General features: G+C 44.4%; 1 protein-coding gene across 1 annotated transcript in view; it reads left to right on the top strand.

Moving 5' to 3' along the window:
• The window catches only part of DNAH2 (dynein, axonemal, heavy chain 2), a 252,966-nt gene that overhangs the window by 68,851 nt on the left and 171,339 nt on the right, over positions 1 to 12,776 (top strand). Inside the window, exons 7-13 of the mRNA XM_006899178.1 lie at positions 2,815 to 2,925; positions 3,078 to 3,316; positions 4,142 to 4,333; positions 5,997 to 6,202; positions 6,836 to 6,965; positions 7,235 to 7,417; positions 8,260 to 8,474. Of these exons, the coding sequence (XP_006899240.1) occupies positions 2,815 to 2,925; positions 3,078 to 3,316; positions 4,142 to 4,333; positions 5,997 to 6,202; positions 6,836 to 6,965; positions 7,235 to 7,417; positions 8,260 to 8,474 (1,276 nt within the window). The remainder of the gene's footprint in view (positions 1 to 2,814; positions 2,926 to 3,077; positions 3,317 to 4,141; positions 4,334 to 5,996; positions 6,203 to 6,835; positions 6,966 to 7,234; positions 7,418 to 8,259; positions 8,475 to 12,776) is intronic.

Below are 12,776 nucleotides of genomic sequence, written 5' to 3' on the forward strand. Positions count from 1 at the left end.
GGATGGGTGTGTCAGAGGCAATGAGATTGGCACGGGATAGAGCACGGTTTAGGGCTGTTGTACATAGGGTCGCTATGAGTCGCAAATGACTCGACAGCACATAGCAACAACAACATCACTCACAGCATTGTACTTCGGGATAGAACTTGAAATTGTCTTTTTCACTATGAATGTAACACCATTGTGTTTTTGTTTGCCTGTTTTTCATTCCCAGCATAGTATAACATGTGATTATCTGATTCAAAGTGGCCAAAGCTAGTCCATCTCATCTCACTAATGTCTAGAATGTTGATGTTCATGTGTTGAATTTTATTTTTCACAGCTTCTAGTTTTCCAACATTCATACTTCGTACATTCCATGTTCCAATTATTAAAGGATGTTTCCTGCTATTTTTCCTCGTTTTGATTGACTTCCAATCTAGGTTCTACCTCTATTACTATAACTATCTGTGTTCCTTTACTGTTCATAGGGTTTCCAAAGACCGGCTATTTTAGAAGTGGATATCCAATCCTGCTTCCTAATTTGTCTTGCTCTTGGAGCTCTGCTAAAACCTGTCCACCATGCGTGACTCTGGTGGCATTTAACACACAGGTGGCATAGCTTTCAGCATTACAGCAACCCTCAAATTACTTTGGTACAGCAAACTGACAGACAAGTGCATAACAAATACAAAATTTAGTGTTGTACCTCTAATAGCAAACCATACATATGAATATCATACTACCAGATCCAGTTGAAGCCTGCATAGATGTGGCAGAACATGAACCTAGGAGAGTGTTCTGGCTGATATTTATAGCTAGTATGGTGCAGTAACCTTTTGGCGACCCAGATGTGAATATTAAGGTCTCATGGAAGTCACTGGTGAATCTTTGCTGCTAGTGTTTCACACAACTGTTGATCAAAAAGGCTTATCTTTCCGGTCCCAGCTGCTTTAAATTAGAGGCTGCAGCCACCAAATGAGTGTCTTTAAAAAAGAATTATTTATTAAATTATATTAATACCACAAGATAGCTTTGTAAAACTGTTGCATATTGCATTACAACATTATTGCAACATTATTAATAATAGGAAGCACTTAATTTTTTCTCTTTTTCTTTTAATTACTAAGTCATTCTCAAAAGAGTTACTCCTGTAAGTTCACAAATACTAAGAGCCTCAATATTGTAACTAAAATACTAGAAAATTTGACATAATCAGTGACTGTAAAAACATTGGTTTCCTGGGGGAAGGGGAAAAGGAAAGGGAAGGAGAAAAATGTGCAACAATGAATGAATGATAATCCAACTTTTCTGTAAACTTTTGTCAAAATCACAATTTTTAAAAAAGAAATAAAAAACCATTGGTTTCTAATACATGTAGAAACATGTATTCGAATACATTGTATAGAATAACGTGTATCTAATACATTGGCTCTTACATGTAGGTGAGACCATGTGATCTGAAGCACCACTGTAATTGGGTGATAATGACAGTTCTGATTGAAGAGAATTAGAAGTTTCAAAAAGTAAATTAATATTGTAGGTGTATTGATAAATGTAAGGCTATGCTTATTAAAAACTGTTGTCATAACACACTACAGAAGATATTTTTATAAAAACATTGCATTTCTACTGCAGCACTGCACACATATTCTATAGACAGTTATACTGGTGTTACCTCCTCTAAAAGTGTCAATCCACATGGCCTGCATCCCCGGTGACCTAGTGATGCTCTTGGGAGGTATTCACTGTGTGTTTGCTGAATGAGTGGAACAAGGTGCCGAATCTGCCTTTGACTGAAAACAGTTTTCTGCTGTAAAAGGTCTTGATCAGACCTGGTCAAGGTGGATATTACAGCGGGAAAAGGGAAGTGAAAGCATGGGGGCCCCTTAGAGAGGGATGTGCATGCATAATAGTAGAGTGTGTTAAGGACGCTTACTGTAGGGTGATATCTTCTTCTTCCTCTGTAAGGTTTCTCTTGTTTTTTGTAATTTTTTTTACTTTTTTATTTTTAAAATTTTTTAAAATTGATATTTTAATGAAAGTTTATGGAGGACTTGGATTTCCATTCATTCATTGTTGCACATTTTCCACCCTACTCGCCCCAGTTCACTTTTTTCTTTGAAAAAAAAATTCTTTAGTTGTTACACAATTTCTTCACTTTCTCCCCCAACCCCCATGTCAGTCCTGTTTTAAAACAGTAGCATTATGTAGTATTTGTCTTTTTGTGACTGAAATATTTCACTCAGCATAGTGTTCTCCAGGGTCACACATTTTGTATAATATTTTATGAGTTCCTTGTTTTTCAGTGCTGTGTAGTATTTAATTGTATGACTATACCACAGCTTCTCTATCCATTTGTTTGTTGATGGGCACTTGGGTTGTTTCCAACTCTTTCCTATTGTGAACAATGCAGCAATAAACAGAGGCATGCATATATCTTGTTTGGGTGGAAGTTTTGGTCTCTTTGGGGTATATTCCCAGTAGTGGAATTGCTGGGTCAACTGGTATTTCTATTTCCAACTTTTTGAGAAAGCACCATGCTGCCTTCCATAGTGGTTGCACTGTTTTACACTCACTCCCACCAACAGTGAGTAAGGAGGTTTCCAATTTCTCCACCACCTTGCCAGCATTTGTTGTTTGATGCTCTGTTGAACTTTGCTATTCCTGCAGGGGTGGGATGATATCTCATAGTTGTTTTGAATTTTTTTACTCGTAACAACAACAAAAAAGAATGCAGATACCTTCCCTCATCTGCCTTTTTGAAGTGTTGGAACTGGTACATCACTTACTTATCCACCTTTGTGAACTTCCTTGAATCTTTCCTTTCCTTAGACACTCGGTACAAACTGGAAGGACACACAGTTCTCTACATACCCACAGAAGGCATGAATATGAAGCCTGAGGTGGTGGTGAAGGACAAGGAGCTGGTTCAGCGGCTGGAGAGTGAGTGGTGGGCACTGCCAGGGTCCAGTAGGAATCCCTGCAGCAAGTAGAGGAGGCTGCCTGCCTTTGGGTTCGAAGTGCTGTGTGTGGGATGGAAGGACAGAGTGGGAGCAGCATAAAGACACACAGAGGCTTTGCTTTCTACTCTACAGCCTCCATGATCCACTGGACCCGGCAGATCAAAGAGGTACTTAGTGCTCAGGAGACTGTGGAGACAGGAGAAAATTTGGGTCCTCTGGAGGAGATTGAGTTCTGGCGTAACCGATGTATGGACCTGTCTGGCATCAGTAAGCAGCTGGTGAAGGAAGGAGTCAAACACATCGAGAACATTCTGCACCTTGCCAAGTCATCCTACTTAGCCCCCTTTACGAAGCTGGCCCAGCAAATCCAGGTTTGTGAGTACATCCATGGACGGAGGGTTAGCAGGTAGGGAACATTTAGGATGATGTAGAAGGCTAAGAGGAAGGAACCAGTGTCTTCAGCAGTATCACACAGTGAGCCACTCTAAGCTTGCATTTGGCCTTGTGAGAAAGTATGGAAGTCGTAAAAGACAGAGTTCCTAAGGTTTAGTTTAATTAGGGAGTGCCAAATCCCTAATCAACAAATATACATTGAGCATCCTCTGTGATCCCAACCACCATGCTCCAGCTAAGAAGACTAGACTTCATACAAAATAGAAATATTAGCTAACATGGGAGTGGCATCCACTTCCGAAATGGCTTGTCTCTGGAAACTCTATGTGCGAACAGTGCTCAGGCTGTTTGTTCATAGGGTCGCTATGAGTCGTCTACGACTCAACAGTATCAACAACAACAACAAACATGGGATCAAAGACTGAACCATGTAGTTCATTTGAGAAAGTCACAGTCAACACTTGTGTGTAGATTAGATGTATTATGGAATGCTGATTATATTAGTGCCTGAACAGAGAAGAGTGAGCTGCAGAATTCAGAGATGGAAGACTTCTTTTTGTAACAAAAGTGAAACTTCACGCTCAGTAATTAGGGACCTTGAACCACACACAGATAGAGGCAAAAGTCTAAGAACCCAGGTGAGGATAAGGCTGTGTGGAGAGCCTGGGGAAGAGCAGGAGGAACATCTTGTCATGTGATCCACAGCTATCAAGTCCTCCCACTGTGTGTAAACTCGGAAATTCAATTAGAGACAAATATCTTCCCAATGGATAAGTCTGCTGTTTATTTTTCTTTCCTTCCAGGATGGTTCTCATCAAGCACAGTCAAACCTGACCTTTTTGTCAATCTTGAAGGAACCTTACCAGGAATTGGCTTTCATGCAGCCTAAGGACATTTCTAATAAACTCCCCAAGTTGATCAGCCTCATCCGTATCATCTGGGTCAACTCTCCCTACTACAATACTCGGGAGAGGCTCACCTCACTCTTCCGAAAGGTGCGTGTGGACAGAGGGTGAGGGAGAGGGCTTGTAGGTGTAGCTAAGTTGACAAATTGCAACTTAACAGAAGATCAGTGGGTAAAAAGGGAGTGAGGACCGCCCTTGCATCCTGAGCTTTAGTTGTTCTCTGAGGTCCTGTCAGCTGGACCTTGTTCCCAGAGAGAAGGTGCTCCTGCAGAAAGAAAAACCTTAAGAGCTGTTAGAACAGGGGAAGCAGGCAGGTTGGCCCACTGCTGGGCCGAGATACACAGAGGGAGGAAGACTTTCTTGTTTTCACGTTCAAAGATGAACACTAAAATGATGAGAGGGGAGATACACTTAGGAAAGGGGCCCAGGATCTTGAGGAACAGGGTGTCATGCATTTTTGGGGGGGTAATGCCAGGCCAAAGACTGGAAGGGGCAGAGCTGAGAGCTCAGTGGAAAAGTAGAGCTGTAGCATGGTGCTGAGGAGGGATAAGGAGGCAGAGGTGGATAGAGGTGAGTGACCAAGAGTCAGAGAGTAGGAGGCAGAGACCCGAGGTGTGTTGCGGAGGGGGACAGCAGCGGGGGTGGCAGGGGCTGGGATAACTAAGGGTGAGAGCTGAGGCTGCTGGGACGGCCTGCAGATGAGCAATGAGATCATCCGCCTATGCTGCCATGCCATCTCCCTGGACCGAATCTTCGAGGGCTACGTCACCTCCAGCAAGGAGAATCTGCAGGGCTGCATTGCCTGTTGTCATGCCTGGAAAGATCACTACCTGCGGGCCGTTCAGATGCATACCCAGTACGACACGTCCCCTTAACACCCTAAACCCTCAGAGTGGGCCTAACCATTCCTGGGGTGGGGGGTATCTCACCAGCTCCTTTCACTTGAGCACCCCTACTTTTCTTTCTTCTAAATATATGACTGATATTTTGCTAGGCTTAAGAATTTCTATGGTGGGTCAAGTTTTCTTCCTGGACAGTTATTCTAGCTCCTAACCTTAGGTCTACCGATTCTCATAAACTTTCACTGAAAGCAGGAAGCCTGCTGGGTCTCTTCCTCATATCTTGACCCCAAAATTCGGTTCTATATTTACTATCTCCTTTCTGGTTTTTCTGACTTTGCATTTCTTCCTTCAGCATTCAGGGAAGCTTCTGGGGGGTGTGTGTGTGTGTGTGTGTGGTTTTCGAAGGCTCCCCTAAACCCAGCACTCAGGGTTCTAGCTTTCCATGGGCAACCTGATACCTAGTGCTTGTCCCTCCTTCCTGACTCAGTTGATCTTTCTCCTGACACAGGTTCTCCAGCCGGGGCTGGGTCCTGGACCAGACTAGCATATTTGCTCAGGTTGATGCTTTTGTGCAACGCTGCAAGGACCTCATTGAGGTGCGGAGACCAACAGGGGCAGAGAATCAAAACCAACAGAAAACCCTGCAGGCTCCCATCTGGAGCCAGAGAGATGGGGCAGAGGTTTCTATTAAGGGACCAAACACAGAACTGACCCCTTTGTAATGGCTGCTCTTGAAGGTTTTTTGTCTGTTATAACTGCCTTCACATTTCACTCAAATTGGTCCCAGTAAGCCCATCGTCTGGCTGATCCTCCCTAGGTTTAAGAGACTTTTAAGCTGAAGCCAAAGAGGCCAGAACTTTGAAGTTGAGAAGGGCGAGCAGGAACCCTCACTCACACAGAGTTGCTTTTAGGTCTGTGACTGTCAGTACCGCTTTGCCCGCTGGGAAGATGGCAAGCAGGGCCCCCTTCCTTGCTTCTTTGGTGCCCAAGGGCCACAGATAACACGAAACATGCTGGAAATTGAGGACATCTTTTCTAAACACCTGCACGTGCTGCGGGCCGTTGGAGGGGGCATCCTGGATGTCAAGAACACATCTTGGCATGATGACTACAATAAGTGAGAGAACCCAGGGTTATGGGGAGGGCAGGAAATGAGAAGAGCAGAGAGTATAGAAAGGGCTGGAATGGCATCAGATGTGGGAAGGAGTGAGGGGAGGGAGAGAGAGAGGGAGCAGGTTAGTGAAATTAAAATATCCCTGGAAATTAACATAAAGATTAAAATTAGCCTTTAGATTTTGAATTAGACTTTCAAGGTTTAAATCCTGGTTCTGTCACGTACTATGACTTGGGCCTGGTGTCTGTCAGCCCACACCTGTTTCCTATAAAATGAGGTTAATCATAGAACCCATCTCATTGAGTTGATCTGTGGATTAAATGAACAGATGCGTGCAAAGCACTCAGTCAAATATCTGGCCCCTAGGAATCCTTTAAGGAGCTCTGGTGGCTTAGTGATAAGAAACTGTGCTGCTAACGCAGTGGTATGCAGTTCGAATCTACCAGCTGCTTTGCCTGTGTGCGATTTTCAGCTTCTCAAAATGCGCTGGATGTTCAGCTGTGGGTTGATTCTGACTGGATAGTACACAAAAACAAGGAAACCCTTGGAATAAAACACATGAATTACTCTGTACGGGGATATTCTTAGGGGTTAATGAGGGTACTCACACTTCAACATGCTTCTCCAATGGTACAGATTCCGTGCTGGAGTCAAGGACCTGGAGGTGATGACGCAGAATTTGATCACCTCGGCCTTTGAGCTGGTGCGCGACGTGGAGCATGGCGTTCTGCTGCTGGACACTTTCCACAGGCTTGCGACCCGTGAGGTGCAGCTTGCCCGCCGCTCCCTCAGACCTCGTCTCTCTTTTGCCTCCTTTTCCATCTTCCTGATGTTTCCAGACTCTATTTCACTTTCACATGTGCTTTGTCCCATGTCCTGAGTGCCCAGCACCTCTTCTTCCTCTGTGGCCCTAGTTTGCAGAGCACTCTGGGGTGTGGTTCCTATGGGAGAGGGTCAGCCTTCTTCTAGGATGAGGAGGTAGAAGTGACTGGAGGGAGGCGGCATCTCCAGGTATGTCCTCCTCTCCTCCCGTAGGCTATAAAGCGAACCTATGACAAAAAGGCGGTGGATCTCTACATGCTGTTCAACAATGAACTGGCCCTGGTAAACCGTGAGTTAAACAAGAAATTGCCGCAGCTGGAGCCCTACATGCCCCATTATTCCGGCCACGCACACTCAGTGAGGATCCTTCGGCGGCGCCTTGATAGAGTAATGAATGTAAGTGCCAAGTTTGTGTAAAAGAAGAAAAAAGTCCTCATTGGCGTTTGTGGGACTTGCAGGCTGGGCCCTGTCCTGTCTGGGATGGTGGTCCATCCAGAGTTCCCCTAGACAATCTTCCTTCTCAGAGAGGAAGCTGGGCCAAGGGGGGTGGCAGATTCACCTTTGTGAAGTAGGCCATGGCTTTGGGCCCGAGATCTGGTAGCTGCGGTGAATTACATGTCAAGGTGAAGTTGAGGAGGAATTGAGTCAGCAGAAAAGTAATATATGACTTCATGGTCCAGAGAGCTGGACAGGCAAGGACCTTGTAGGACCTGATCTTCCTGGAAAAACCAACAAAAATTAAGCAAATAAAAATTATTCACTTTTGAGAATGTAGATTTTTAAACTATGGAGGTCCTGACCTGCTGTCACCTAGTTGGTTCTGTAACAAGGCAGCCTGCAGGAACTTGGACTTGTTAAGTGCCAGTAGACTAAGTTTGAAGGCAAGGAAAGCCTGTGTATACAGGTTTGAACATTGAACCTCTGAACTCTTAACCTCCTGTAACTCCCTTTGTTTCAGCTGTTCATCCTTGAGCTGAATCTCAAGGACTCAAACTCTTCATTGTGACTCTCTCAGTGTGCCTTGGTCTGTTTCTCCCACCTCTCTTTTTGGCTTCACTGTCCATCTGTATCCTCTGAATCAGTCACTTTCCTTAGCAGCAGGCGATTGGGGTCTTACCTCTCAGAGCAGGGAACTCGGGGTGGCGTGTGGGGCAGCATGTGTGTGTGTGTGTATGGGGGTGCCCACGTACCTGCTGGCCTGCCCAGGTGGTCCTTTTCACCTTGGTTCCTCCCCTCAGTGTCTCTCTAGTGCTCACTTCCTGCCCCATATTGGCACTGGGGAGGAGAGTGTTCACACCTACCAGCAGATGGTTCAGGCCATTGACGAACTGGTTCGAAGAACCTTTGAAGAGTGGACGACAACCCTGGACAAGGATTGCATCCGGCGGCTGGACACCCCGTTGTTACGCATCAGCCTGGAGAAGGCAGGCATGCTGGACGTCAACTTTGACAAGTACAGGACAAACCTGACTCCTTTTCCCCAGACTTGGCCCATCTTTGTTGCCATTCCCCTTCCCCAGCTTTCCCAAGAACTTCCTAGCTCCTGTCTCTTGGCCCCTCACTCCATTCTTCTCCATAATTCTTTTTTGCATTTTTTTCCCTTAAAATTTCTGCTGTGGTTGGAGTAAAAGTTTACAGAGCAAATTGGATTTTCATTCAGCCACTCACACACATTTTGTTTTATAACATTAATTACAGTACCCACTATTCAGTCTCAGCCTTCCCACTGCCTCTTTCTGTTTCTCATTTTCACTTATCCTTCCATCCTACTTCTTCCTAACTTCTGAGCTTTGTTCTTAGACAAATGCTACTCTTTAGTCCTTACATGATTATTATTCTAAGGAACAAATATTTCTTCTGGACTCTTGTTCACCTTATATACCTGTCTATTACTTGGCTTTAAAAGTTGAACAACAGAGGTGAATTTTGTTCCCAATTATTTTTTATGGTGCAGTATATCTGATTTTTTAAAAAAGACATATGCCTAGTTATATTATTGAATCCACACACAATGAAACTTTTTTGAAGACCACTCTTCTAGATAATGCACTTTCCTGAAATTATGAATACCACAATAAACAAGGATGAATGAATCTCAGAAATGGCAAAGAAAATTCTTCCAGTGGCAGATTTGAAAAATGTTTGCTATCATTTCTAAATTTTAATTTCACTAGAAGGAAAAGGAGACAAACCAAACAAAATTCTATTAATCCTTGAGGATTCCTCACACTGAGAGGGGTGCTCTGGTGGCATAGTCCACGGGGACTTGCACTGATCCAAGCAAGGGTGGTGCCTAGAGATCGAATCCCCCTGGTGCTCCATGGGCAAAAGATGGACGATCTTCTCTGGTGTCATATACAGCTTCAGAAGAGCTGCTGGAGGGTCAGCTATGGCTTGGTTCTAGACAGTTCCCGTCTTTTGAGTTTTAACCTGCTGAGACTCCTAGGTGATTCAGATGTGCAATGAACCCTGCTGCTAAACAGAAATTTGGCCATTTGAGTCGGCCCCGAGGTGCCTCAGAAAAAAGGCCTGGTAGTCTACTTCTGAAGAGTCAGCCACTGAAAAGTTGCACAGCATGATTTTACTTTGTCAGGTCCCCGTGGGGCGGGATTGACTGGTTGGCTAGTGGTGGTGGCAGCCACTAAAGCAGTGACTGAGCTGTTCTGCCACTAGATGGCCTTGATGGCTCAGCTAAATCATCCGGGCTGGACTGCGGTGGGTGCCTTCAGAGATTGGATGAAGCTGTCAGATCATGCCCTCCTCTACAGCTTTATAATGACTGTTCCCCTCCCCGCCCCTGATTATTTAAAGCGTATTTTTAAAATTCATTTATTTAACAAGTGTATTGCGAGTGGTTCCTATGCTAGGAACTGAGATTGTTTTCATGTACTGTCATGTTGGAACCGACCCGCAGCTGACCCTCTAGCAGGTTTTCAGAGGCAGTTAATTGTACAGGAGGAGATTGCCTATCTTTCTCCTGTGAACAACGTGCCTTTGAGTTGACAGCACATCTTTTTACCACTAAGCCACCGGAACTCCCTAAGGAACTAAAATAGGCATAGGGAATATATTATATATTTATGCAACAATATCAGTCTGGAAAGTAAGGTGCGCCTGATGCAGGTCATAGTCTTCACAATTACTTGCTATGCATTAAAAAGCTGGACAATGACTAGGCTTGATAGAAGGAAAATTGATGCCTTTGAGCTTTGGTGCTGGGGAAGAGTAGTGCTTATACCATAGACTGCCAGGAGAACAAACAGGTTTGTCCTAGAGAGGGTGAGACCAGGCTGCTCCTTGGAGGCAAAGATTCTGAATCTTCATCTGACATACTTTGGACATGTTGCAAGGTGGGACCAGTCCTTGGAGAGGGATGTCATGCTTGGGAGGGTGGAGGGACAGCACAGGAGAGGAAGGCTCTCGATGAGATGGATTGATTCATTGAGTGGGGTAATGGAGGTAGGTGTGTCAGAGACATTAAGGTTGGCACAAGATAGAGCAGGGTTTAGGGCTGTTGTACATCGGGCACTATGACAACCCTATATGTACATATTATGTCACTTGATGGCACATGACAACAATAACAATGTATTACACGGTCCCTGCTCTTAAAAGAGGTGAGACTCCTACACTGTAAGTAAGCTAGTTTACTGCTGTAGAAGCACATTTTCTACATAAGATGCAGAAGAGAAAAACAAATAAGGAATTAGGTGAGAAATCTGTTTGCAGAGATTAGAAACCTTCTGGTGACAATTTGTTCTTAATCAAGAGGAAATAACTTTCCACTTGATTGGCTTTTGTACACGTCATCCTCATCTAAGACCTGTAATTACAGTTGCTTCCTAGGCTTCTAGGCTGTTGCTTCTGGAATTGGCTTCAGTTCATAAAATGTCCATCCATGCTTGTTGGGGCAGATGTAGTAGAAGAGGCCCTTGCCTGAGGCAGCCTGTTTGAAGAGGTGGGGACTGAGGGAAAGAAAGAAGACATGGATTATGTCCTAGGCTGCTGAAGGCAGCTTTTTAAGGGGAGATCATAAATTATGGTTACAGAAAGAAGTGAAAAAACCAAGCTGGAGGAGCAGTGCTTAGTGTTGTAGAAAAGGAGTGAAGTGAAGGCATTAGTGAAAGGAAGACATGCTAGAAACCATGTGGGAAAGGAAGTAGTTGAATAGAGTAAAGAAGGCAAGGGTAAGAAGCTTGGGGTGAGTTTGGCCAGTGAGAGGTTCTGGGGACCAGATTCACCAGGGCTTATGGTTTTGTGAGGTGAGGCTTGAAGAAGTCAAACCGGATCCTACAACAGTTGCCTAGATGAACACAGAGTTTAAGAACCAAATTTAGCTTTCCACTTTAGCGCCATCTTGTTCGAGACCTCCGAACCATGAGGGCCAAGTGGAGGAAAAAGCGAATGCGCAGGCTGAAGCGTAAAAGAAGAAAGATGAGGCAGCGGTCCAAGTAGACGTGAGCGTGTGCAGACGCCACAGGCTGGGGATGCTGATACAAACTGGACTGCATGCTCCTGTCTAGAACTTCTAACTCAAGGGATCTAGAACATCTATAGCCATTCAATCGCCATGAACACCTGAGAGGCCCGCTTTCCTCCTTCGAAACCAGGCCCTTTTGATCTGTTGCCCTGGACCTATGATATTCTGGACTAACTCTGCTTAGTTGTGGTTGGATGTCACGTGCACAATAAATCATCTCTTCTGCTGTCTTAGCCGAAGAATCAAATAAAAAAAAAATTTAAAAAAAAGAACCAAATTTAGTAAGATGATACCATGGTTTCACAGAGCACTGGTGGCCATTGGCAAGAAGCTGTGCTGCAATCCTGGTTCAAATCTACCAATTGCTCCACAGGAGAAAGATGGGCAGTCTCCTCCCACACTAAGAGGCTCTTGCCTCTGAAAATCCACTGGAGGGTCAGCTATGGGTTGGTTCTGACTCAATGGTACACAACAAAAACAACAATATAATGGTTTCAAGTTGGTTTGTCTATTATTAACCTTTTAGAAGGGACAATGTCATGATACAAAACTCAGAAGTTACAGAGGATAGAGAATGAAAAGTGAGTGTGTCCACTGCTTCCCCCACTGACTCACTTCCTTTCAGAAGAAACATCGTTGGAAGTTCTTATGTAACATTCTAGATATCTTGTGCATCTAAAAGCATATAGAGGGGCTCTTGTGGCTTAGTGGTAAGGCGTTGTGCTGCCAACTCAAAGGCACATCCACCAGCTGTTTACAGGAGAAAGATAGGCAGTCTCTTCCTGTGCAATTTATAGCCTCTGGAAACCTGCTGGAGGAATGCCAGCTATGGGTTGCTTTTAATTTGACGATACTCAACAACAATATAAGCATACCTGGGTATTCTTTTTTAATTTAAGTAGTAGCACGCCACACACACACACACACACACACACACACACACAGAGAGCTCCAGTGGCCAAGTGGTAAAAAGCTGTGCTGCATTCCCAAGGGCACACAGTTCGAATCCACCAGCTGGTCTGCACGAGAAGGATGGGTAATCTCCTCCCACGTGATTGACTGCCTCTGAGAACCTGCTGTGGGTCAGTTCCGACTCCATGGCACACAGCAACAACATACGCACTTAGATACAGTAAAAATATATAAATTATGCATTTGTCACTTTAGAAAACATGCAAAAAATCCCAATACAAATACCAATCCCATTCTTCAAGGAGATGGAAAAGGTAATCTCTAGTTTCATTTGGAATGGAAAGAAGCCCTGAATAAGCAAAG

Source organism: Elephantulus edwardii, unplaced genomic scaffold (assembly GCF_000299155.1).
Source record: "Elephantulus edwardii isolate Elephantulus edwardi_28Jun2011 unplaced genomic scaffold, EleEdw1.0 scaffold00246, whole genome shotgun sequence".
Taxonomy (NCBI): Eukaryota; Metazoa; Chordata; class Mammalia; order Macroscelidea; family Macroscelididae; genus Elephantulus; species Elephantulus edwardii.